Consider the following 27608-nt stretch of genomic DNA (forward strand, 5'->3'; position numbering starts at 1 on the left):
GAGAAAGGCAAGACAGTGGGCAAGATCAGTTTATTTGACTTTGGGACCCCTGTTGTAGCAAACGTAAAGAGACATTTCATTTAGTGTTATGAGTAGTTTATTGCTAGTTTCATATCAATAAAATAATTGTACTCCTATTTACCTTAGAGGTTTCTTTAAAAAAAAAAATTAAAAAAGAGGTGTTTAAATCTCTATTGACACAGAACTCAGTGTCTTACCTTCTCTCCTTTCTGGCCTGATTCCCCTCTGTCTCCTCTCGATCCCTAAAAAACAATTGGAGGAAATTCCAGTCTTACATAAGCATTCTGCATGGGCACACCTCCAGGCATGGTTAGTTGTACAAGTTTTTTTTGTAGCAAACAGGATATTTATTTCAGATTTCTAACCTCATATTTTCTTAGAATGATTGATTTACCTTTCACTTTAATAAAGGATACTGTCAAAACGGCAAACAGATTGACATTTCAGTTATCAAACCTAATACAATCACTTGAATTTAAGAAATGTGTTGGGGTATTGAAGTAAGAAGACCCAAATTGTATTGCAGTTGTAATTAAATATCACAGATTTTACATTTATATAGTTTCAGTAACACCCAAGCATTGAGCCACATTTACTGCACTCTGATTCATTGTGATAAATGTAAACTATGGTTGTTTTTTTTTTTTTATTATTATAACACATCTTAAGTAAGCCTTCATATTAGTCGACAACATCAAATGGTAAATGCTTTTTAGCCCTGGTCCTCTGGCTCTTAGATACATATAGCAATCCAAATATTAAAAGCATTTTTTTTTTTTTTATCCTTACTGTATGTCAAATGGGTCTTACCCATCTCTCTGAAAGACAATACCACCGATGATGCTTATAGGGTTAAAGTCTTCCAGGTTCAAAGGTCAGACATTGCCGAAAGGAGTCATGAGCACAAGCAACATCATGAGGAGGAAAGCCAATACATCATGGAATAACTTTAGAGATATGAGAACTCATGGTTACTAACCTTCTCTCCTTTAAATCCAGACAAACCCTGTGGAAGGACAATAATATGCATGATTTAAAAAGTGTCTGCGAATGAGACCACATTTTATATTACTATACTTTTTGTATTAGTTTAGCAACTGATCACTGCTATGGCCAGAAGTTTTACATTACCCTGTAGAATTAACACATTTTGCTTCATAAAGCTCACTGAAACCTGCTGAATAATGTTACATTAACATATTTCAAAGTAACGAGAGCAGAGACCCTCAATTGAATTCATATTGATCTGATAGAAAAAATATCGATCTGATACAAAACTGTCTGCTTGATGCTGTTGCTATTGAAGATATTAAAGTATAGAAGTTATTTAAACAGGCTATAGGGTTTAGAAACAAAATGTATCACTTTCCCTAGCTTTCTACTTTGTTGTACATATTCCTGCAATCTTTTTCAACATAATTACGATATTTTTATTAACATATCCCTGGTCATAAATCAGTTTTGACCAGTTCTTTTTGTTTCATATCAGTTATGCATCAGATCTTCTGAATTAACATCGCCGGTGTCATAACCAGTACTGCCTCCCCATATGATGTCTGTTTTCTAACTGCGCATGCGCATAACTTTGAAGCAGTATTTCTTGGGAAAAATAATTAATAGAGTGACCTTTAGATCTGTGCTGCTTTTGCATTTTTTAAAATGTATTACTAAAGCTAGCGTTAGGGGGCATCTACCTTTGGGTTAATGACCTCATTCTACTCAGAACCTGATTAGCTAAGACGATACATGTAGCTCTCATGCCATTATTTTTGACATACAATCATATCTGTCCAAATCGCACTGTAAACACTTGATATTTTTCTCCATACAGTATGTGTCTGTGTGTTAATGAATAGTTATACCGAAAAATGACCATGTGCACAATTACTAGTCTTCTGAAATTTGGTACTGGATCTACAGTAGAGGTGTAGCTGGAATGGCGTTGCAGCTGTCCCTGCTGCATTCTAATTGTGCTGAATGTGTTTATAACTCAGCAGCTGAAGTAACAAACCTTGGGGCCCGTTGGTCCTCTTACACCTGGCAGTCCCATTAGCCCCAGATCTCCCTTTTCACCCTGTGATATAGAAAGAAAAACTAAACAACTGTGGGGATTCCTTTAATCTTTCATGCAATAAATACATTGGAAATGCATTGGGATTGATTATCTGCAGCTCTTCTTAGATCAAACATAAAATAACCCAGTGTATCAAAGTGTGGGTTCCCTGGCATTGCCTTACAGCATACAATGCCAGACAAAGGAAATTGCAAAGCAAGCATTCCTATCCACTTTTATGTTGGGTGGCACTACAGTACAGTATAAGGATGTGGCTACTATTACAACACATGCTGTCACTCAAAGCGACCCATTAATACAATGTGCGGAAATTTTAACCCTGCTCAATGTGTAGGGAAGCATTCTTCTAGATGTGATGTCAAAGGTATCACTCAGTTGTGTACATCACACAGCACGCTTCAATCCAGAATTAAACTGAGAAGTGTGTCTTATTAAGATAGCAAACATGAGGACGACGATTTAGTGCTCTTGTGGTTCCTGGAATTGTAAATGTGGAGCAGCAATAAGTTCAATGCATTTATGTGCCATCCTGCAACCAAGAAGATTGCATCACATTGCTGGCACTCAGATTTGAATCATAAGAGTGAACAGAAATGGTCAAACATGCTTTACAAGACAGGAATGTCAGCTTGGTGAACAGAAAGGCATTCACTTTTAAACATGCAGCTCTTTTACATAGGTCTTTATACACACTAGCTTATAAGTAATAGATTCAGTTACAACAGTAACGTCACTGTTATTTTTTGTTGTGGGGAGGGGGCTGTGAGGTTGGCGGTGTCGAAACTCAGCCATCGTGTTGGATGATGATAACGTTCTTCAGGGCAATTTGTATAAATGTCCCAAACCTGTATGCCGTAATATAACAAAACGAGTAGCAGGGGCTTGTTATAATGTGTTGCTTGTTGGGTGAACTGTACACACATTGGTGTTTTAGAAGGACTGAATTGGTGCTGAGATGTTTGCCACGTGTTGACCTGTTAGAGTGGGGCTGTGTGCCACATAAACATACATCCAACAAAAAGGAACTTACTAAACTGACCATAGGCCCATTTGGTCCTGACCGCCCCAGTGGCCCTTGCTTTCCTGGGAGACCTGGTGGGCCTGTTCTTCCCTGCAACATAAGGGGGGGTGGGGGCTGTTGCTTCAAAAATGACTGAGATTTTTTAATACCCAAGACAAAGTATAGGCTTAGTATAACCATGTGAAAGCTGCAAAAATCCAATATAATCCAATACAACTTCAGGAGCTGCAATAATGTCTTATACCTTCAGTGTCGGGGGGCTTCGTCCCAGGACAGCCGTAGATTAATAGAACCTCCTCCTGTAGAAATCCACGATTGGAGAAAACTGGACTGCAACTCCCATTCGATCAACATCAATTTATAAAAAGTTTATATTTTATTTATTCATGTTGAGATCAATGCGTACACTAGAAACAGTGAGCACTTTCACACCGGTACTTACCCTTTTCCACAATTCTGTCTTCCTCAGAGTGTATCAAACAAATTTGCTCGTCTCACCATATATTCAAACATCCCTTCACTTCTCACTGATTGCACTAAATAAATAAAATATAAACTTTTAATAAATTACTGTGGATATTGATTTTCAAATGGGAGTTGCAGTTCAGTTTTCTCCAAGTTGCGTGGATTTTATATATATATATATATATATATATATATATATATATATATATATATATATATATACACACACACACACACACACACACACACACACACACATGCATACACACACTGGTGTGCAAGTTGCAGTTGAATACACTGTTAAGAAAGGGGAACAAGACTACAAGGTTAAAATATGCACAAGAACTTAGAAATTGGACTATGGAACAATGGTCAAAGATGCTTTGGATTGTCAATGGATGGACAACGACACCTGTGCCTTCTGCTTGTTATGATGTCAATTCAATGCTTGTTTTCTTTCTATTCTTTATGGGTGTGATCTTCAAGTATCGCTGAACCTTTTTAGACAGCTTTTTGGGTCTTCCAGTCCTGGGTTTGCCAATTACAGATGATGTTTCTCTGTACTTGTTGATTATGCTTCGGACACCACACCTTGAAAATTGAGTGATGCGAACGATTTCACTCAATATTTTTCCTTCTTTATGCAAGTCAAGGTTGTTGTAATAGTAGAAAACATTAGTGGAGGTTTGAGTAAATTGCTGATGCTCATAATGCATCAGAGTATAAAAATGCAACATGTCTAAGACTTTTGCATAGCAGTATATATATAGATAGATAGATAGATAGATAGATAGATAGATAGATAGATACATACACACAGTACCAGTCAAAAGTTTGAGTACACTTGCTGGAAAATACGTTTTTTTCATAATTGACAATGTTTTACATCGTATACGTTTCTGTAAATACTTGAAAATGAAAATATACAATATACAAAACAAAAAATAAGGAGTATCAAAGCAATGTTCAAGAAAACTGAAAATTGTCTCTAAATCTTGGATTCCTCAAAATAGCCACCCTTTGCCTTAATAACAGCCTCACAAACACAAGGCATTTGGTTAACAAGTTTCAGCAGGAAACCATCCGACATGTCTTCCCAGCTCTTCTACAGCAATTCCCAGAGATGTAGAGCACTTGTGGGTAGCTTTGCTTTGACTCTTCTGTCCAGTTTGTCCCATATAAGTTCTATGGGATTGAGGTCTGGAAACTGGGCAGGCCAGGTCATTAGATTGAGTTGTCCTTCACTTTCCTTCTTCGCCAGATAGTTCTTGCGCAACTTTGAGGTGTGTTTTGGGTCAGCTTGCCATGGACTTGGTAAAGATCACCAACTCTGTCACCAGCAAAGCAACCCCAGACCATGACACTGCCTCCTCCATGCTTGACAGTGGGAACCACACATGCAGAACTCATGCGCTCGCCCTCTCTGTGTGCATCTTACAAATACTCTGCGGTTGGACCCAAATATTTCATATTTTGACTCATCGGGCCATAAGACCGACTTCCACTCCTCAAACGTCCAGTTTCTGTATTTTTTGGCCCAGGCAAGTCTCTTCCTCTTATTTTGCATTCTTAACAATGGTTTATTTGCAGCAATTCTTCCAGTTAGGCCAGTTCACACAATGTCCTCTGAACAGTTGATGTTCAAACATCTGTACTTCTCGTAGCATTTAGCTGAGCTTGTATTTCAGGGGCAGTTAATTGCCGGTTTTGCAGACTTGTGACTCGAATGAACTTGTTCTCTGATTCTGAGGTCACCCTTAGCCTGCCTGACCTTGGCCACAGCAGTTACAGACACTTGAAAAGTTCTTGCGATTTGTCTTAAAGATTGACCATCATTTCTTAAAGTCTCTTTTCTTTGCTTAACTGAGCATATTTTGCCATTTTCTGCTCCATTACATTCAGGAATGACAAACTTGTGCCTATGCTACCTATATTTATAGTAATTATGGACCCTCACCTGTTAACAGTAATTGGTGACAAAAGGTTAATTAAGTAACATGCTAGTTAACTCAGAGAACATCTAACAAAGACACTTTTATACTTAGGCCAGTGTTCTAACACCGTGTTATACACATTTCAGACTTTTAACGGACTTGAAATTGACAAGATTTACATTTTCATTTAAAAATAAAATTTTTGAATGCAATTCACTTATGATTATCAGCTTATATAAGTACTTGTATCATATAATTAAATATTAAGTGTTTATGGACAAGTCTATACAGTTAAAAGCATAGATAATCATGGAAAACATGGTTTCAAGCAGGTGTACTCAAACTTCTGACTGGTACTGTGTATATATATATATATATATATATATATATATATATATATATATATATATATATATATATATATATATATATTGCTGTTTTATAGTTTTATAATACATCATTTAGGGTACATTTTCATTTCACAGAGAAGTAGTGCAAATTGTACTTTAAATCCTGAATCATCTAACAATCTAGATTTGTATTGAACACTGTCATTGTTCTGACAGTTCAGCCCCACTTCTGTTTGTGAATTTCATCTCTTCTCTTTAAAAACATAAACACTGTGAGCTACAGCACTACTATCTGATGTCCACTCTATATAATAGAGACAAAGATGCATCTATTTCGAATGGGCCCTGTCATTCTGCTATTTCTAATTAAATGATGACCTGTAAAACATGTCATGACCTCGGTGAGGTAATCGTGAAAATACAATGATTGATGATATTGCACATGCACTGAGTAAAATGAAACCGCAGTGCTGTGAATACTCTGGATCCATTGCAGGCAGCGTACGATGTGAATCTGATGCTTATGAAAAGTGAAGGGTAACAGCACTGCTTACAATCAGACAGGCTGCTGACAGGACCTAGTTGAGCTTCTTCGATCCTGTCCTCGCAGTTCAGTTCTGGGCCTCACTCAATTCTCATTTTGAGAAATGTGGGTGTTAAGCTGACATTGCTTGGAACCTGAACTGGATTTGAACACACAGATCCCCCTGAGGTTTACAGAATTGAGAGACCTGGGAACCAGCTTGCTATGTCACCAGTGTTATTACTGGGTTGAACTGACCAGCTGGACAGAACAGATATTTAAACACAGATTAACTCATGGTGTTCTTTATCATTCCAATTAAATTGAGTGAGCTGGGAGCAAAATTAAAACAATAAGAAATCCAATTTCTTTTGTTAGAACACCTGGTTAACAAGACAGGATTTTTTTTTATTATCTAAATATAACTAGATTCCTTAGAAAAATACAAATATACACTGAGCCTACAAAACATTAGGAACACCTGCTCTTTCCATGAAATATACTGACGAGGTGAATCCAGGTGAAAGTTATGATCCCTTATTGATGTAACCTGTTAAATCCACTTCAATCAGTGTAGATGAAGGGGAGACAGGTTAAACAAGGATTTTTAAGCCTTGACACAATTGAGACATGGATTGTGTATGTGTGCCATTCAAAGGGTAAATGGGCAAGACAAAAGATTTAAGTGCCTTTGAACGGGGTATGGTAGTAGGTAGCCAGTTTGAGTGTGTCAAGAACTGCAATGCTGCTGGGTTTTTCACGCTCACCAGTTTCCCGTGTGTATCAAGGATGGTCCACCACCCAAAGGACATCCAGCCAACGGCAAGCCAGTGGTCGAAAACGGCTCATTGATGAAAGGGGCCAAAGGAGGCTGACACTAATTGTGCAGAGCAACAGATGGGCTACAGTTAATCAACTGACAGTCCAGTACAACATTGGTGCCGAAAGACCCATAAAAGAATGCACAACTCGTTGTACCTTGACACGAATGGGGTATGGCAGCCGACGACCTAACCGAGTTCCACTTCTTTCAGCAAAACAGAAGAAGCTGCAGTTGCAGTGGGCTAAGAAATGAAAACACTGGACACTGGAGGATTGGAAAAACATTGCCTGGTCTGAAGAATCCCGGTTCCTGCTGTTTCACACTGATGGGAGGACTAGGGTATGGAGAAAACCACATGAGTACATGCATCCATCATGCCACGTGTCAACATTGCAGGCTGATGGTAGTGGTGTTATGGTGTGGGGTGTGTTTTCATGGCATACATTGGGCCCCTGATAAAAGTGGAGCAACGTTTAAATGCCACAGGATATCTGAACATCACTGCCAATCAGGTGCATCCCTTCATGGCAGCAGTGTATCAGTCTGCTAATGGATTTTTTCAGCAGGATAATGCCCCATGCCACAAGGCTAGGATTGTCCAGGAATGGTTCCACGAACATGACAGTGAATTCAGCTTACTACAGTGGCCTGCCCAGTCACCAGATCTCAATCCAATTGAGCATCTGTGGCATGAGATGGAACGAGCTATTCGGAGTAGAGATCCACTACCAGCCAACTTGACACAACTGTGGGAAGCATTGGCGTCAACATGGGCCAACATGAGTCCATGCCCCGGTGAATTGAGGCTGTTCTGAGGGCAAAAGGCGGTACAACTCAATATTAGCAAGATGTTCCTAATGTTTTGTACACTCACTGTATATATTTGACGATTTTACTAGACTTTTTTTTCATAACAGGATAACAAGGTATTTAAATATCATTTTACAAAACAATACGGGGCCTTACCCATTTAATCTGTCACGTTTCAATTTTTAAAATGGAACATTGTCCTTGAATGCTGAATGAAGAGGCTGAACTCTGTTCTTCCTACCTTCTGTACCAGATGCTTTAGGTTTAGATGGACTGACCATCCCTGTAGTCTGTTTCAAGATTGTAATTACTTAGAATCCCATATTGCTGAGTAGAAGCATTATTGCATCAGTCAAAAACATAGCATCAATGCCAACAAATGGTAAGTGCTGTCACATATTGAAGGCAAATCCATTTACTTAGACAATTTAATAAAGACTGCCTGTACTCACCTTTGAGCCAGGTCTGCCAATTTCTCCCTAGAAACAAAGAACCACAAGGCAGTATTATTTTGGGCATTTGTGGAAGAAACTTTTTTAGTTTTTTTTTTTTTTTTAATAATCCCTTGAATGGAAAACTTGTCGTAGTATTTAGAAATCAAAATGTATTTGCATTGATCTGGAACAGACTCACACTTTCAAGGACGAGTCATTAAAGGAATTGGTAAAGAAAGTTATAAACTGATGCCATTCTTCTGTCTAAATAAATACAAAAATGAATTTCCTTCAAAAGGTGCCTATTGACTTTTTATTTTTTAATATGCTTAGAAAACTCCCTGTATTTTATTAAAACTGCCTGTGTTTTCCAATGTAATATGCAGATTTAGAAGTAAAGCTTGAGAGCCCTGCTTAGTAAGTTTGAGTGACAATCCTGGCAAAGCCTACCTCTTCACACTCCTGTAGGGAGTTGCAGGCTCAGATTGGCTAACCTCTTTCAGGCAATTTTCCAAACGGTCAGGCAATTTTCCAGAAAATCACAAAGCCTGGAATCAATCCCATAACAAACTCCGATGTAAAAGGACCTCCGGGTATGCTGATCATTAAGCCATATGGTTAATTGCTTTCCAAACAGCCTAATGGCATTCCCTGCTCCAGTAAACCCTGTGTCTGAGGATAAGGTAATAGATTCACAAGCTGTCTGGCCAAAACCAAAATTGACTTTCACAACTGACTAGGGCTCAATGGATTTAGATAGTTATCTTTTACAGGTTCACGTCAGCATATTAACTACAGACAGAATTACAGAATTGCAGGGCTACACCTAAGAGTAGCCCTGTGGAGTTAGGCAGTCACTGTGGTTTGGGATAAGCTAGAGTTGAACTGCAAAAGTGTTTATTAACTGAATATGCATGTAAATGAAAATGTAATGAAAGCCTCTTTACCTCCCTTTGGCTTTGGAAGTTATATACAGGAGACTATGGGTTGCATGTGAAAGAAATAAAAGGTGCTAGACCCCCTGAATTTGTATTGTACTTATTTTGGATCTGTGTTTTCCCATGATATGTATTACCATTTCTGTGCTCTTTGAGATTTGAGGAGTTAAATGGCATTTCTGTAGTAAGGGAAGTATATAAATGACCACTAAGGGTATGATTTTTACCCCTTGAAACATTTTACAATGGCAAATCTCTAACATACTAACTGCTTCATACTGGCCTCCATTTTTATACTGGCATGGCAATTTATAAAACATTCCAAACATCCATCAGAAAACAATCAGTAATACATGATGATGATAGATACATATTATGGGATATTACAAATTCAGGGGGTATAAAGTGTTCCTTTAATGGGAGAACGAGAAGCATATATTAAACATTGTTTTATAACGAAATGCAGCAGTATCTGTTGAACCAGCATGAGTAAACCTCCAAACATCACAACTAAATGATTTCAATACAGGAAAAAAAACAAACAAGACAGGAACTTACTTTCTCCCCCTTTGGTCCCATTACACCTGGAATTCCTGGTTCACCCTGCAGTAACACAGTAAGCCCTTTAATTCACAGCCATGGGAAGAGCAACTTGTCTTCTGCTAATTTATCAGTGTGGTCTAAAATCACAGGTTCATAGCCAACCTGTTTCAGTGGGAGGGAAGTACAATTGCCATTATTGAGAACTATTTGCTATGGGATTTTGGACAGTACATGGATATTTCTGGCATTTCTAAATGTAGTAAAGTTGGCATTTCAGGGTTGCTGTATGGGAGTAAGGTAGTCTTCTACAGGGAATGAGGGACTCCTCCAAGCTGTCCATTGACAGCACTGTACCCTATGATTAATAATGACTGTTTCTCTGCTACTCTGCGTAAGCAATGACCGGAGCCCAAGCTGCCTACCTGTGGTCCAGCTGGTCCAGAGGGACCCGGAGGACCTGGTATGCAGGCATTCATATTTTTTTCTTCATCTACTTTCTTTTCTTCATTCTAAAAAAAAAAAAGGATGCAAGCACATGAAAGCAGTGTGGATACAAAGGGAAATACCAGAGTATTGTACAGAAACAGTACATCTCAAAGGAAGTGAGTCAGATCCCTGCCGAAGAGGAGTTTTCACCTTAATTGACCATGCTAATGCACTGGCTCTTGGTGTGACGCTCACTCAGCTACTTACCACCAGTGACTGTATACAGAACAAAGCTTTGCACATTTTATTTAAATAAGACGGATATCAAGATTATCAGCTCTTGACTGAACATATATTTAAAAGCATTAAGCGGGAAAATGAGGGCCTTCTTATTGTATAGTGTTGGATTTTGATGCATTGTCCCCCACGTTTCTTTCATTCCTACATATGCTTGTTTACCAGACTAATAATACTACACCTCCTTTCTAATGGACTCCTCTTAAGGGCCTCTTTCCAAGACACAGCACATTTGCTGTACACACATACACAATGGATATTCTTTGGATGTGTTTAAGTCTTTTATTGGGAAGAATATCTACCACTACGATGTAAGCTCTGTTATGTGTCAGGATCAATAATCAATCTTTAAGTCTGTTTTTTTTTTTTTTTTTTTACAGAATATGTCATGCTAACCCTCTTTTCTTAGAAATCAGAAATAATAAGCTATGTGTAAAAGCCTGTGTTTTAGTACATAGATACAAAATAATACAGCACTTAATAAGCTCTTATACTTCGCAGGGCTGGGACATCAGGATTTATTTTCCTCCACATTCATAATAAAGTTAATATAATTTAGTGATGCAACAATTCATCTGGCACATTGGTGGTCGTTACCTATCTAAGCAACAATAGATATTTTTTGTAACTAGTGAAGCATAGGTAAATTGTGCTTGTCCATCTTTATGTTTCTGGTGGACGGCTATTGAGTATAACTATGGCTTCTAGTTTTTCTGGTTTTATTTTTGACCACGTGATGTCCCTTTAAACATATTTTGAGCCGATTCGCTTTCCTAATCAAACACTAATTACCAAAGGAAGTTGTTTCTTTTTACCCTTTTTATCTCCTGCATTTCGTTCTGGCTCTAATCGCCGAATTCAGTTTACCGCATTAGTTTCTGGTAGCATGTTGCTAATTTAAACAATCTGGTAATCAATAAAAACAGTATAGTAGAATCACATTACTTATACATTGTGTATAATGTTTGTTTAATAATGTCCTTTTAGTTACACACACACACACACACACACACACACACATATATATATATATATATATATATATATATATATATATATATATATATATATATATATATATATATATATATATATATATATATACACACACAGTGGCTTGCAAAAGTATTCAGACCCCTGATCAATTCTCTCATATTACTGAATTACAAATGGTACATTGAAATTTCGTTCTGTTTGATATTTTTTTTTTAAAACACTTAAACTCAAAATCAATTATTGTAAGGTGACATTGGTTTTATGTTGGGAAATATTTTAAAGAAAAATAAAAAACTGAAATATCTTGCTTGCATAAGTATTCAACCCTCACATATTAATATTTGGTAGATCCACCCTTCGCTGCAATAACTGCATTAAGTCTTTTGGGGTAAGTATGTACCAGCTTTGCACACAGTGTCGGAGTGATTTTGGCCCATTCTTCTTGGCAGATTTGCTCCAGGTTGTTCAGGTTGGTTGGACGATGCTTGCGACTGACTGGGCCACTGTAGGACATTCACCTTTTTGTTCTTGAGCCACTCCAATGTTGCTTTGGCCTTGTGCTTGGGATCATTGTCCTGCTGAAAGTTGAATTTCCTCCCAAGCTTCAGTTTTTTAGCAGACTGAAGCAGATTATCTTGCAGTATTTTCCTGTATTTTGCTCCATTCATTCTTCCTTCAATTGTAACAAGATTCCCAGTCCCTGTTGATGAGAAGCATCCCCACAGCATGATGCTGCCACCACCATACTTCACTGTAGGGATGGTGTGTCTTGAAGCATAGGCATTGTTATATTTGCGCCACACATAGCACTTTGAGTTTTGGCCAAAAAGCTGTATCTTGGTCTCATCTGACCACAAAACCTTTTCCCACATCGCAGCTGGGTCACTCTCATGCTTTCTGGCAAACTCCAGACGTGCTTTCAGATGGTACTTTTTGAGTAACGGCTTCTTTCTTGCCACCCTCCCATACAGGCCAGTGTTATGCAGAGCTCTTGATATGGTTGACTGGTGCACCATTGCTCCACTCCCAGCCACTGACCTCTGTAGCTCCTTCAAAGTGATTGTTGGCTTCTCTCACAAGTCTCCTTCTTGTTTGAGCGCTGAGTTTTGAGGGACAGCCTTTTCTTGGCAGTGCCTGGGTGGTATGATGCAGCTTCCTCTTCCTGATTATTGCTCCAACTGTGCTCACTGGGATATCCAAACACTTGGATATTATTTTGTACCCTTTCCCTAATCTATGCATTTGTATTACTTTATCTTCTGTAGAATGCTCTTTGGTCTTCATTTTCCTTCAGATTCACAGCCTTACCAATGATCCTTCAACAGTGGGGTTTTTATCCAGAAAATGTGACAGCAACTTTAATGGTTCACAGGTGGAGGCCAATGGTAAGGTAATTGTGTCCTCGTTAGGGCCATTTCTTTCATCGGTGCAAACTGGGAGCTTCCACAGCACAGGGGTTGAATACTTATGCAAGCAAGATATTTCAGTTTTTTATTTTTCTTAAAAATATTTCCCAACATAAAACCAATGTCACCTTACAATAATTGATTCTGTGTTTCAGTGTTAAAAAATAAAATATCGAAATTTCAATGTAACATTTGTAATTAGGTAATATGAGAGAATTGGTCAGGGGTCTGAATACTTTTGCAAGGCACTGTATAAATATATATATATATATATATATATATATATATATATATATATATATATATATAATTCTTTCAACTGGACTATGACGACCAATCTGTGATGGATAAACAGAAGCACAAAATCAATAGTAAGAAACACTGTTTCACTGTTAATGCACAGAGATTACAAATACTGTACTGCAGCTGCAAGCAACGCCCCTAATATACAGATACATATATGCATTTGACAAGACTAGCATCAAGATGAGGTGGGAAATCCTGCTGATTTAAATGTGCAATACTATAACGAGGTCTTTGAAAAAACATTTACTATACTCCTTTGACAAGGAGAGAATGAATCAGAGCTGAAAATCTCCTTCCCGACCTGTGAGGGTGCTGTGCTCAAAGATAGGGGCGCTCCTGACTGGAAGTGCTGACATCCGGACACAGCAGGGACTGGAGGTCGGCCATATTGATAGGTCCCGAAGCTGCTGTACTGCTGGGCATGTTCCTCATGGCCATCGCTGTAGTGTGCTCCAATAGGGCTGATTTTGGTGCAGTGATGATATAGGGAGGGGCCTAGCAGTATAGGGAAGCAGTTTTGTGAAGCTCGCTCACGAGTTTTTGGAGCTGCATCGTATTGCTTTTGTTGTTTTACTACCTGTTTTGTGCTTTGCCATTTTACAGACTGCAAGGACTGAAATGGACTACCAATATAGAGCTACACTCTTTGCATGTAAAACTGACTAGCCACAGACCCCTGTGCAGCGCTGCATAACCCTGGTACCAGCTGCACTGCTGGAATATTGTGTATATTGTGTTTAATATTGTGTATAAGTGTACAGGATTATTTTCCCTGAACTTAACCATTGCTGGTTTTGTTCAGTATTTATTTTTATTTTTTTTTTGCAAAGTATTTTAACCTGGATCTAACCATTCCTGGCTAATCCAGTTTTTTGTGTGTGTGTGTGTGTGTGCAATAAAAGCACCCTTGAGGGTTTTGGTTTTTATTTTGATTGGAAAGAAGCTGTTGTGACATCATTTCTATTGCACCAACCACTACATCTTGACAGCCCCCCCCCCCCCACACACACACACACACACTCAGAATAGCATTACAACCTACTCATAACTCCCTGCTCATTTTTTGAATGCTTTTAGTTGACTCTGAAATCCATTTATTCTGACACCACACTGTAGATACTCCTGTGCAGCAGCTATTAAGAGCTCCCCCCAGTATCATGTGCAGCACAGAGACGTGACTGTGAGGCTCAGGTGGATTCTGGCATCACTGTTGCATCACTGGCAGGATAAATGGACTTCACCGGAGAATCTACAGAAAAATGACAAAGGCCTTGCAAGAAGCTTGATATGCTAATAAGATTCCTGCACTTTTCAAAGCCCTCTCTCCTTACCCTATAGTAATATTTGTAGTAATATTAATCATTACTTCCTAAAATACCTGATTCCCATATATTCCTATGCAACTTATCTTGTCATATGTGCTTTTCTGCAGAAAAACACCCAAACACACAGCAAAACTTTTTTCAAAGGAGAGGTTACCTGAAAATCCAAACTTAAGCATGTTAACGGCATGCGTGCCCTGTCCCATTTTAGCCAATGATAACTGTCAGTACGGTGCGACTAGCAGTGGCATCATTACTCACCGGACTCCTGCGTTCCTGCTGCAATGGGGGAGGAGGGGATAGTGGTGGTGAAGGCATTAAAAGACAACATATATTGCCAGGACTTCTTTTCTTCTGCTCCAAAGGTTTGAGTGCTAGATAAAATAAAATAATAATGAGATAATCATTTACAAAAAAAGGAAGTGTCACGTGTGCTAATAATCAGTTATACGTACTGTCATCTAATAAAGTGTAGTATAACCATCACTCTGTAGCGTTTGACTCTAGCTAAAAGTGTAGCCAGTGAGATGGGAACACTCTTGCAGAAAAAAACTACTGTACAGGCTACCAAAGGTAGGACAGTTAAGGACAAGGAATTGTCTCCATTGTAAGCTGATCCATGTCTATCTAATTAATGGTAATTCACAAGGGCTGAAAGGGGAATCATTTACAATGTTTGTTTTTTTTATTTATTTATTTTTTAAACTGCATCATTTGTATGAAACATTAATAAGTGTTTATTTATTATGTGCTATAAAAAAATGTTATCAATACAGATTTACTGTCAAGACAACATTTTGTTCAAAGTGTGACTGACAATCAACACCCTGCAGTGATCCTGCGAGAGCAGCTGCTGCCTGCTGCACTACTATAGGACTGGCACAATGGAAACTATGAATGGAATAAATTCTGATCAATTAACATTCTTCCAAAAACTGAAGACAAAGCAGAGAATCTAGTCTCTAATTAATTAATAGTTAATATATACAAACTGAGAAACAAGCAGTTGCATAAGAGACCATGAATTATAAAACAGTGGTTTTGTAAATCATGTTCTTAATCTTATTGTGCAGTTAATAGTTTTTAAATTATTCCTTCTAATCTTAAACGCAGCATGCTTAGACACGTTTACTTTCATCATGCTTTACTTCTATGGATAGTTACTATGGATAGTTACTCTCTTTTCAGGATTTAACTCCTCAAAGTATACAATTGAAAATCGACATGAAGAATTTAACTGAGCAGGTGAGATACAATAATGGCAATGCCCTCCAAGTTTGATGAAAAATGTGCTTCACTTTACAGCTCTGTTGCTCTCCAAAGTAGCCCAAGGCTACATATACCCCCTTTGTGTATGGGTCCTTATGCCTGGTTATAGCCAGATTGTTTTTATTCAATACTTAAATAGTCAGTAAATGCCAATGAGACCAATATAATACAATTCAATTGGAGAAAGCATTGGCAGACCACAGGGTTACCAGCAGTGGCATCACTGAGACCTTCTCTGTGTAATACTCAGCCTACGGTTGAAATGGAAACCCCAGTCACACTTGCAGCCAGTTCACTTTGAATATCTTTGGCAGTCAATCTCAGATTGTTATTAACCTTTGTCACAATTCTTCTACCTGTTCTTGGTGAAAGAACTTTCTTCCAGACCGAGGGAGCGCTGTGGCAGTACCATGAGTCTTGTACTTCTTGATAATGGAAACAATAGTTGAAATTGGAATACTCAAATGCTTAAAAATCTTCTCGTATCTTTCTCCAACTTTATCATAATAAATAATTTTCTGCCTAAGGTCTTCAGATAGCTCTTTACTTTTTCCCCATATTGACTTATTGGTAATGACAGCAATCATCTTATGCCTAACCCTTTTATTCTCTTTAAGAATGTTCACCTACTCTAATTCTAGACTTTTCTAGCATTAGGTTCTGCATTATCATATTGAAATTTCTAGTACCTAGTAGACAATACTGTCATAGCATCAGAGAGTATGAAAACTTTTGAATTTACATTTTTGGAGTTTTGCCAAAAAACTGCTGAAATAAATAATTGTAGACATCTACTTCTTGTAACTTTTTCCTCATTCACAAAAGCAAAACTTTTGCTACAAAAGATTTTTCCTAAAATTCTTTGTTTTCAAGAAATTTCTAGAAATTATAATTTTCCATTGGTGTATGTAAATATTTTGACTACAACTGTACATCTATATACAGCTATGGCCAAAAGTTTAGCAACGTCTAAAATTTTAAGATTGAGATATTATTTTAAAAACAAATGAACATAATTAGGATATTTTATTTAACATCATGTAATCAAAGAAACTACAAAATGACAATGCAAAAGACTACCGGAAGCCTACGGTATTTCATTTTAGATTTTGAAATGTCACATTTTTCAATTTTTGTCAGTTTTTCGATAAGTATATGGAAAACTACAATGCGACATGTAATTCAATATGTTAACATAACATTCAGCAGGTTTCATTCAATTTTATGAGGCAAAATGAGTTAATTCTATAATGTGATGCAGAACCTTTGGCAATGGCTGTATATTGTATGCTGTATGTTGAAATGCCTCACAGTTTCCAAACATGTTGTTTAAATGTACAGTAATGTAAAATATATGGTGGCGGAGTCTTCTTGTTTACTGGTCTGTGTAATCTCTATACTGTGTGCTTGGAGAATGTACATGTATTTTTACCTGTAGAACAATACATGACCCTGGCTTAATGCAGCAATGAATAAGACTAGTTTCCCTTAACAACAACTTTATTCAAACTATATAAGAGCAGTGCAAAAGGTTAACAGTTGCTATCCACCGCTACTTTGTATTTTGCTCATAACAAAAGCTTGAAAACTACGGGCTAACTATGGGTCAGCCTGGAAAGAAGCGAGACTCTGTTGTAAGACCGTATTGACTTGAAAGGTAAATGAGGGGCACCTACAAGTAATAAGGCAGCTGCAACCGTTTACCTAGATGTCATGCAGGATCACATATAGGGGCCAGGGTAACGCTGATCTTTTCCTTCGTTTGGGTTAACGCTAGGAGAGAGAAGGACCGAGAGAGGAGCTCTCATTGTGAAAAAGAATACATGTTGTGATTTGTTGTGTTTGTCTTCATAACTGTCTGTGTTTTCACCACTACACAGCTAAACACACAAATCTGGGGCTGTCGGCGAGGGTCAGCACGAACCGGATCACCACGGCACCAACCGTCGCGAATTACCTGTGTCTTCACCACCGCACACCCACGTCTGCACTCACCCAGGACTGTTGACCATGTGTTTGCTTTTGTTCGGGACTGTGTCCTGTTATTGTTATCCCCGCACCTTACACATTGTTGTGTATAGCCGGGGATTTGTTATTTTACGGTCACCAGACCTGGATTACAAATAAAAGCACTTTTTCAATGGACATTGTTGTCTGCCTGTCACTCCTGCATCGCATCACCGCTACACCTGTTCCCCTTTACCAGCCACTTTGCCACACGTGGTGATTATGGACCACAACGCGCTGGCGGAGCTGCTGCAGGCGCTGGAGAGCAGACGTGATGCAGAGGAGAGAAGGAGGGAGGAGCGCTACACAGCGCTCACTGAACAGGTAGGGCTGGCTGTTGCTGCAGCGACTGCCCCTACCACAACACCGCTGGTGTCGCCCCCCGAAGGCAAGGGAGATGAAGATGTCAGTGGAGGATGACCCGGAGGCGTATTTGGTGGTGTTTGAGTGGCTGGCTACTGCGGCGGCTTGGCCGTGGGAGTTCTGGGCCAGCCAGTTGGGACCCTGCCTGATCAGGGAGGCTCAGGCAGCCTACCAATCCATGAGTGACCATCACGCCACTGATTACGACCTGGTCAAACAGGTTGTCCTCCGCCACCTGAATATAACCGCGGAGACCCACCGGGCACGGTGTAGGGAGTACCGGAGTGCCCCGGAGACACGCCCCAGGGTGGTTGCAGAGCGGTTGTGCCATTGTGGTGGAGCAATTCTGCCATGTGGTCGGCGCCGAAACCCAGGCGTGGATACGGCGCCAAAACCCTGTCACCCTGGAGGAGGCGGTCAAATTGGCAGAAGACTATGAAGACCTCCTGACTTCTGCCCAGATCAGAATCCTGTCGGCCCCTGCCCTTCGGAGCAGCCGACCTCTCCTCCAACACCAGAGGTGCTGCCCCTGCCCCGTTGCCATACCAGCAGTGGGACAGATTTCTAACCTATGCCCTCTCTGTCCCTCCTATCTATTTTTGATCAACCAGCCAGGATATCTGGCCAGGTCATGCCCTGCTGCTATGGAGTGTGATGTGGCCGAGTGCAATTGGGCACCTGAAACTGGTAAGCGTGGGGACAATGGTTGGGAGGGGCCTTGTCTGATTAATGTTGTTTTAGGGAATGTGAAAACCCACGCATTAGTGGACACAGGTTGTAAGCAAACCTTGATCGGCCACGAGGTCAGGTGGCCATCTCCTGTATCCATGGAGATACGGCGGCATACCCCACATTAAAAGTATATTTATCGGTAGGACCGATAAAACGTCACCTTGTAGTCGGGGTGGCGGAAAGGTTGCCACACCCAGTTATTCTGGGCCGAGACTGGCCAAAAGTCAAAGAATTGATGCAAATAATGACAGTCTTAACCACACACGTAAACCTGGCAGAAAAAAAGAAAAGGGAACGGATTGGTGATGTGTTTCCTTTTCACATTGAAATGTGAGGGAGCGTTTTTGAGACAAGGCTGGGGGGTCTGGTGAGAGAGTGCTGCAATGGTAACAAACGCCAGTCGAAGGAAGTGGGAACGCAGTGTGAGCGAGACAGCACGGTTACTGGGCCGACTAGGGCAGAAGTTATTCCAGCCCCTCTCAATGTACCGGACCTGTGGTACTCAAGCGCGGACCTAGTGTGGGGCCAACATAACGACCCGTCACTGGTGCATGGTTGGGGGCAGGTCCGGTTCATTGAAGGTAAGGATGTTGACGGCGCTGGGGCACTAGTATATCCACATTATAGTATCAAGGGGCAATTACTATATAGGGTAAACCTAGCCGCAGGCACAGGACAGCCTGTAACACAATTGTTGGTTCCCCTGTCTTGTCGGACCGAGATCATGAGGCTGGCGCATGATATCCCTTTTGCGGGGCACCTCGGAGCCGAGAAGATGAGGGAACAGATATTGGCTCGATTCTATTGGCTTAGTCTTCATGCTGATGTGTCGAGATATGTAGCCACATGCCTAGACTGCCAGCGAGTAGTGCCGGGTTGAGTGCGCCCCGCCCCTTTGGTCCCACTGCCGATTATTTCCACTCCTTTCGAGCGCATTGCAATGAACATAGTGGGCCCTTTGCTACCTTCTGACTCTGGGTATACGCATATATTAGTAGTGGTGGATTACGCAACGCGATACCCGGAGGCAGTTCCATTAAGGTCCACTAGTGCCGCTCCAATAGCCACCGAGTTAGCGCAGATTATGGCTAGAGTAGGGATCCCCAAGGAGATTTTGACTGATCACGGGACCTGGTTGAACGCTTTAATCAGACCTTAAAGTCGATGCTGAGGTGATTCGTAACACAGAAGCAGAAACATTGGGCATCGCTTCTTCCCTACCTCCTTTTTGCGGTAAGAAGTGCCGCAGAGTTCAACGGGGTTCTCCCCCTTTGAGCTCCTGTACGGTCGGCAGCCTCGCGGCATTCTCGACCTGCTGAGAGAGGGGTGGAAGGAGCACAAAGGCTCGTCCAAAAATGTAGTGAAGTATGTGCTCCTACTAAGAGATCGCCTGGATTTGGTCGGTCGTTTGGCCCAAAAACACCTCAGATCGGCTCAGCACCGACAGCAGCAGCATTACAATAAAAATGCACGGATTCTAACCTTTCGACCAGGAGACAAGGTAATGCTGCTACTTCCCTCATCAGAATCAAAACTGTGTGCTAAATGGCAGGGGCCTTATGAGGTGACTCAGGCTATAGGGAAAGTAAATTATGAAATTAGACAACCCGATTGCAGGAATGAACGTAAAATTTACCATGTTAATTTGTTAAAGCCCCAGCAGGCAAGGGAGGTCTTATTTATTGCCATAGGCAATATGGAGGATGATTTAGGCCCCGAGCACAAGAGCGATTTCTATGGGGGGAACAATTGGTTCCGGATCAGCAAAGAGAGCTGCGTAAGCTTATTGAGGAGTTCAGCGATGTTTTTTCTGATGTGCCCGGCAGAACAAACTTAGTTGAATATGACATTATCTCTCCACCGGTGTCACAATGCGAGAGAGACCGTACTGGATCCCGAAAAGTCGACGAAGTGGCGTTTGCAAAGAGGTACGGGATATGCTCGAGCTTGGGGTGATTGAACCTTCCAGGAGCGAGTGGTGCAGTCCGATTGTCATAGTGGCTAAGAAAGACAGCATCAACCGCTTCTGCGTGGATTTCAGAAAGATAAACACTATTGCTAAGTTCGATGCATATCCCATGCCTCGGGTCGACAGACTTTTAGACAGACTGGGAAAAGCAGGTTTATTTCCACTCTGGACTTGACGAAGGGATACTGGCAAATTCCTTTAACCAGCAGCTCCAGAGAGAAAACCGCATTTTCAACACCAGAAGGGCTGTTCCACTTTAAAACCATGCCATTTGGGCTACATGGTGTGCCCGCTGCCTTTCAGAGACTGATGGACCAGGTTTTATGCCCACAACATGAATATACAGCAGTGTATATTGATGACGTGGTGATATACAGCTCCACCTGGAGAGATCATTTGGCTAGGGTTGCAGTCGTCCTTCAGTATCTAAGGGCAGCCCGGCTGACAGCTAACTTGAGGAAATGTGCGTTTGCCAAAACAGAGACGCAATGTTTGGGATTTTTAATGGGGAATGGAAGGGTGAGACCTGTGGTCACCAAAATCCAGGCTTTGGTTGATGCAGCGATCCCCAAAACCAAGACTCGGGTGAGGTCACTACTGGGCTTAGCCGATTATTACCGCCGCTTCATCCCCGAGTACGCCACAGTGGTTAACCCGTTAGTCGACCTCACCAAAAAGAGTGCTCCAAATTTAATTAAATGATTTAATTGAGTGTCAGGGGGCGTTTGATGCTATTAAGTGTAGGCTTTGCCAGGCCCCCACTCTTATCACATCGGATTTCACCAAGAGATTCATCCTCCACACCGACGCATCGGATGTAGGTTTGGGTGCAGTCTTGTCCCAAAAAGTAGCTGGAGTAGAACACCCGATATTGTACCTGAACAAAAAAAATGTTACCTCGGGAACGTAACTACTCCATAGTCGAAAAAGAGTGTTTGGCCATAGGATAGAGAGAGAAAGGATCGATGCTGTAAATCTCCCTCCCGATTAGAAAGGGCGCTGTGTAAGGGGGAAGGTAAGCTGCCTCCTAGAGCTGCCACCTCGGTGGTAGGTGGAAACCGGAAGGTGACCATATTAGGAAGGGCGTGTAGCTGCAAGTACTCAGGACGATTCCATTGCAGTCAGCTGCGGGGCAGCCTTCTATTAGGGAAATGTGACGGAAAGATGAGTTCTGGTGATGAATCTTCCTCCCAACCTGTGAGGGCGCTAAAGAACGGGAGGAGAAGCATCTGGAAGGGCTGGCCTGACAGTTCGTTTCCGGGTCAGGGAAGTGGGTCAGCCTGGAGGGAAGCGCGACTCTGTTGTAAGACCGTATTGATTTGAGAGATAAACGAGAGGCAGCTGCAAGTAATAAGGCAGCTGCAACCGTTTATCTCGATATCATGCGGGATTACATATAGGGGCCAGGGTAACGCTGGTCTTTTCCTTCGTTTGGGTAAATGTTCGGAGAGAGAAGGAGCGAGAGAGGAGCTCTCGTTGTTGCAGAGAATTACGTGTTGTGTTTTGTTGTGTTTGTTTTGTAATTGTCTGCGTTTTGCACCACCAGACAGTTAACTCACCTATCCGGAGCTGTCGACCAGGGTCAGCACAATCCGGATCACCACTGCACGGAACCGTCACGAAATACAGTGTCTTCACCCACCACAAGCACGTCTGCACTCACCCAGGACTGGTGACCGTGTGTTCGTTTTGTTCGGGACTGTGTCTGTGTTATTGCTATCCCCGTGCTTTACACATTGTTGTGTATAGCCGGGGATTTATTATTTAACGGTCACCAGACCTGGATTATAAATAAAAGCACCTTTTCACTGGAAACTGTTGTCTGCCTGTCACTCCTGCATCGCATCACCGTTATACCTGTTCCCCTCCACTAGCCACTTTGCCACAGGAAACCATGGCAACGCGGTGACTGTGGGAAGGAGTTTGCTGGGTACAAAGGGGAGCAGCTATGTCAAAACCTTGGCTTACGCTAAAAAATGAAACTAGACGGCCGGAGCCTGTATTGATTGATTTGTTTGTTTGGATTACGTGTGTTTTGTGTTGCAGAGGAGGAGCGAGCCGCGGACCAGCTGAGCACAGAGCACGTCCCCGCACAGCACAGCACAGCACCGCACCGCACCACTCACGGCACCACGCTTCTCAGCACCAAGAGCACTGCATGCACAGAGAACGTGGGGACGGACAAAGTCCCGTTTTTGTTTACTTTTTATTTTTATTAAGAAGAGCTGCCGTGGACCCCCCAATACCATTGCTGGTAAAGGGGTGGATTATTTTGTGTTGGTATTTGTTTTGTTATTATTTTCGTTATTATTAAAAAACAGACTGTTTTGGGAGAACGATTGTGTGGACCTCCTTCCTTCTCTGCACGTGATCACACTTGGTGTCAGAAGTGGGATTATAATGGACCCAACCGCATTGGCAGCGCTGTTGGAGGCACAGGAGCCATGATGGAGAGGATGCATGGCTTGTTCCTAGAGGCCAATCGGGGGAGGGAACAGGTGGTTCAACCAGCAGTACCCTTACCAAGGGTAAGGGTAGTGAAGATGTCGCTGGAGGATGACCCTGAGGCTTACTTAGTTGCCTTTGAAAGGCAGGCAACAGCAGCTCAGTGGCCTCGGGAGTGGTGGGCTACCCAGTTGGGCCCCAATTTGATCGGAGAGGCTCAGGCAGCCTATTAAGCCCTGACACATGAGCAAGAACGTTGTTGGGAGAACGATTGTGTGGACCTCCTTCCTTCACTGCACGTGACCACAGGCCATTAAATGGGCTACTCACTCTTTACGATAATGCCTGCTGGCACACTCATTTAATCTGGTCACAGACCACGCCCCACTCACGTGGTTAAGCACAATGAAGGACAGCAATGCCCGGATAACTCGGTGGTATCTGGCATTGCAGCCCTTCATGTACCATATGGTACACCATGCGGGGAAAGACCACCCAAATGCAGATTATTTTTCCTGGGAGGGGGGAGTAATGGGAAAGATAGATTTAGCCGAGTGTTCCTTCCACCGCACACGCACGTCTGCACTCACCCAGGACGGGTAACCGCATCTTGTGTTTTTGTTCGGGACTGTGCCCTGTTATTGCTATCCCCGCGCTTTACACATTGTTGTGTATAGCCGGGGATTTATTATTTTACGATCACCAGACCTGGAATACAAATAAAAGGACTTTTTCACTGGATATCGTTGTCTGCCTGTCACTCCTGCATCGCATCACTGCTACACCTCTTCCCCTTTACCAGCCACTTTGCCACACGTATATACTGTCAAATTGATACTTTCAGTGTAGGCTACATCTAATCTGAAGCAACACCTGCGTGCTAAACACATATCTCAAAATACACTTTCTAGCAAAAACACAACGACTAATGAACCAGTCTGTTTTGACAGAATATAACCGTTAATGAATGCTTTGTTTTATTTAGACAGAATTATTATTATTATTATAATAATAATTATAATATTATAATAATAATAATAATACAAATTTCAGTTATATAGCACTCTTCATGCAAGCATTCCAGGGCACTTTATAAAATAAATATAAAAAAGCCTGTGTCTAATATATAATCCAGCTACAAATAAACAGACCCAAACAAATACGTTTTCAAACGAATTTTAGGGACTGTCAGAAGATTAGCATTTTACGATCTCAGGGAACGACCGGGGACATATGGGGTCTGCAGATCTTGAAGGTAAGAAGGGCCAAGACCATGTAAGACCTTATATATAATAATAATAATAATAATACTACTACTAATAATAATAATAATAATAATAATAATAATAATAATAATAATAATCGCATCGGTAATAAAGCAAACTTGAAAGAGATGTATGCAGTAATTGTATCAATTAAATTTGAATAAAACCAAGAATAAAAAAATCCTGATTAATTTTTGTAATCGCTTGACAGGCCTACTTAAACATTTTGTTTTAGTACAAATGTACAAGTTATAATAAGCTTACAATAATGGTAGCTTATATATATTTGTTTAAAGTGTTGTATCTCCTTGTAAATTTGAATCTTCCCGTTTTCACTGTGCCTATTTTAGTTCACTCCTGTAAAGCAGATGTGTCATCACAGAGAGATATCTCTATATTAATACATTTGAATAATACTAATAACAAAACTAAATCAAGACCACAGAGAGCTCTGTTTCAATGATTCATGAATTGGGATCCTGTCTCCTGTTTTTTTTTTTTTTTTTTTTTTTTTTTTTTTTTTTTTTTTTTTTTTTTTTTTATGGTCAAAATGATCCCCAAATTATAAAAGCCAACATAATGAAACCTGTTTAGCTTTGTTATACTAACCTAAGGATTATTTTGATTGGTATATCTCTTTTTCATATGCTAAAACCATGAAGGGACAATCTGTTTTTTCAAAAAATGCATTGAAACAGTCTATGAAAGTCTATGAAACATACATAACTAACTGCTCCTCTGCATTCAGTGTTTGCTGCTACAGGTTTTTCTGTGTGCTGCACTATAAAAGTCATCTGAATGTTTGCTAGTGACATATCTAAAGCCTGCTGATGTTTACTCTCCTAACATCTGACTGGAGTCCTGTAGCACTGAGGGGAGAAGAGGGGGGGGGGGTATTTATAGAAACAGATTTAAATTTAAATTTGGATCTCTCTCTCTCTTGCTCTCTCTCTTCACACTGAAATAGAAATGAACGTGCACAAAAACAAGCCATTCACATAGTACAGAAAAGAATATGCATCCAAAACAAAAACAAAGCATGCCTCCCCCTCAACAATGCACTGAAATATTAAGTCTAGGAACTATAATCCACATAACCACAAGTGCGTTTTTCTAACAGGCGAGCTGCACATAGAACAGAACAATAGGGAACAGCTGCATTACCTGCTGGAAATGAAAAGGTGTTGTCCATGAAGGAGGACTGAGATAATACATAGCTGAAGAGGAGCTGGAAATGAAATCCAAATGCGATCAGGACCATACTGCTTGGAGAGACTCAGCTATTCAAACTCGTGGACACTGGATCGGACTTTGGCTTTCTCTCTCTCTTCTTTTTTTTTTTCTCTCTCTCTCTCTCGCTCTATCTCTCTCTCTCTTGCTCTCTCTCTCTCTCTCAATATGCCTCTGCTTTTAGGAAACAGGAATGCCAACCATTTCCCATTAAATCTTTTCCTTGCACCAGACAGGCTATATTTAAACCAACCAACAGATCAGATGCCCCCATAGCAAATATTAGATACTGACACTATCAGCTGTGTTATTCACAAAAAAGATCAAAGACTTTGCAATGAATTTGCACCACATCTTATATACTGAAGGTAAATGGTCTGATTAAATTGTAAAAGTCTATTTCCTGACAATGCCTTTACTTCACATTTGAATGTTAAAAAATCACCATTTAATGGTTTCATGTGATAAAAATTGTATTTTGTTGAGTGAAAATATAATGTCGTGTATCAGTTCTACTGTAGATACAGACACACTTATATAATCCAATGGAATGATTGATGAGTACTCTTGGGCTACACTTTAAAACTATAATTAAACTGGTGTCTGCTTTTTACAGATGTGATGTGATTTAATCATTTAAAACAACACTAATATATAACATATAAAACTGATTCATTTTATACTTCGACATCATCTGATTAAAGTAAAACACAATACTAAAAACAAAAACAGGACAATTCAATTAATCTTGGAGATAACATAAAAAACAGAAACAGATACCCAGTGTAAAACGTATCATTTTCTGAAGGTTGCTGCATCATAACTGAGAATTGTCTGGGATCTGAACTTACTGTAGTGCAGGGTTAATGGTAAATAAATTGAATAATAATACATTTTAAATTGAAATCCTTGAAAACACAAAAACAATTACTGAATTAGGAATTAACTACAGCTTGGTAAATAAAAATTAACATGCATTTAGAAGCTACAAACACCGGAGTTCATATAGATGAAACAACATCCAGTCCTTGGAGATGTGTCCTCACGACCTCTGCTGCTCAACCATTCAGACCCTACTTATTAAGTTAGTTTACAAGTCATAGACAGTCCAGAAGGGCTGCAGCAGCGCACACTGCCTCTGACATTACAAAACACAATATGATTGCAATTCATAAAATGCAACACACACACAATTAGCATCTGTCAATAATTAAGCACACTTTTGGCACAACAAGGCAAATGTTTAAAATTGCAACTGCATTTGGCAGATGACATGTTTTAGTGTTGGCGCTGTTTTCATTTATACAGGTTATGTAACAAAAAAAAAAAAAACAGTATAATGTAACAGTATTGGTGTACTTGGTAAAGACTCTGTAGACATTACAGATTTCAACAGAGACAGGGCCCTGTGCAACCACTATCAGAGGTGAAAATATTGGCCTAACGGCCAGCAGACATGTTTCATTGGTTGTCAGGAGAGTCACATGACAGGTACAGTGTGCACCTGAAAGTATTTAATGTGAGCAGATACAAATACAGACATGTATGCGACAAAATTAATAATCAGTGTTTCTTTAATATACAGTATAGCATTAGAATAGCGAGAAAACTGTTTTGCACCAGTACTTTAAATGTATTT

At 40.4% G+C, this 27608-nt stretch overlaps 1 protein-coding gene across 2 annotated transcripts in view; it reads right to left on the reverse strand.

Moving 5' to 3' along the window:
* colq (collagen-like tail subunit (single strand of homotrimer) of asymmetric acetylcholinesterase) overlaps window positions 1–26091 on the reverse strand; it is a 45656-nt gene extending 19565 nt beyond the window's left edge. The window contains exons 1-9 of one of the 2 annotated variants that reach the window (XM_041246387.1): window positions 25904–26091; window positions 14951–15063; window positions 10359–10445; window positions 9952–9996; window positions 8474–8500; window positions 3135–3206; window positions 2033–2095; window positions 1001–1027; window positions 219–263 (exon numbers count right to left, since the gene is read on the reverse strand). In XM_041246387.1, the coding sequence (XP_041102321.1) occupies window positions 219–263; window positions 1001–1027; window positions 2033–2095; window positions 3135–3206; window positions 8474–8500; window positions 9952–9996; window positions 10359–10445; window positions 14951–15063; window positions 25904–26000 (576 nt within the window). In that variant the 5' untranslated portion in view covers window positions 26001–26091. Of the gene's footprint in view, window positions 1–218; window positions 264–1000; window positions 1028–2032; window positions 2096–3125; window positions 3207–8473; window positions 8501–9951; window positions 9997–10358; window positions 10446–14950; window positions 15064–25903 lie in introns of both variants that reach the window. The other variant, XM_041246386.1, reaches the window with a different exon arrangement.
* Window positions 26092–27608: the final 1517 nt, after the last annotated feature.

This window comes from Polyodon spathula, chromosome 3, assembly GCF_017654505.1.
Source record: "Polyodon spathula isolate WHYD16114869_AA chromosome 3, ASM1765450v1, whole genome shotgun sequence".
In the NCBI taxonomy this organism is placed as follows: Eukaryota; Metazoa; Chordata; class Actinopteri; order Acipenseriformes; family Polyodontidae; genus Polyodon; species Polyodon spathula.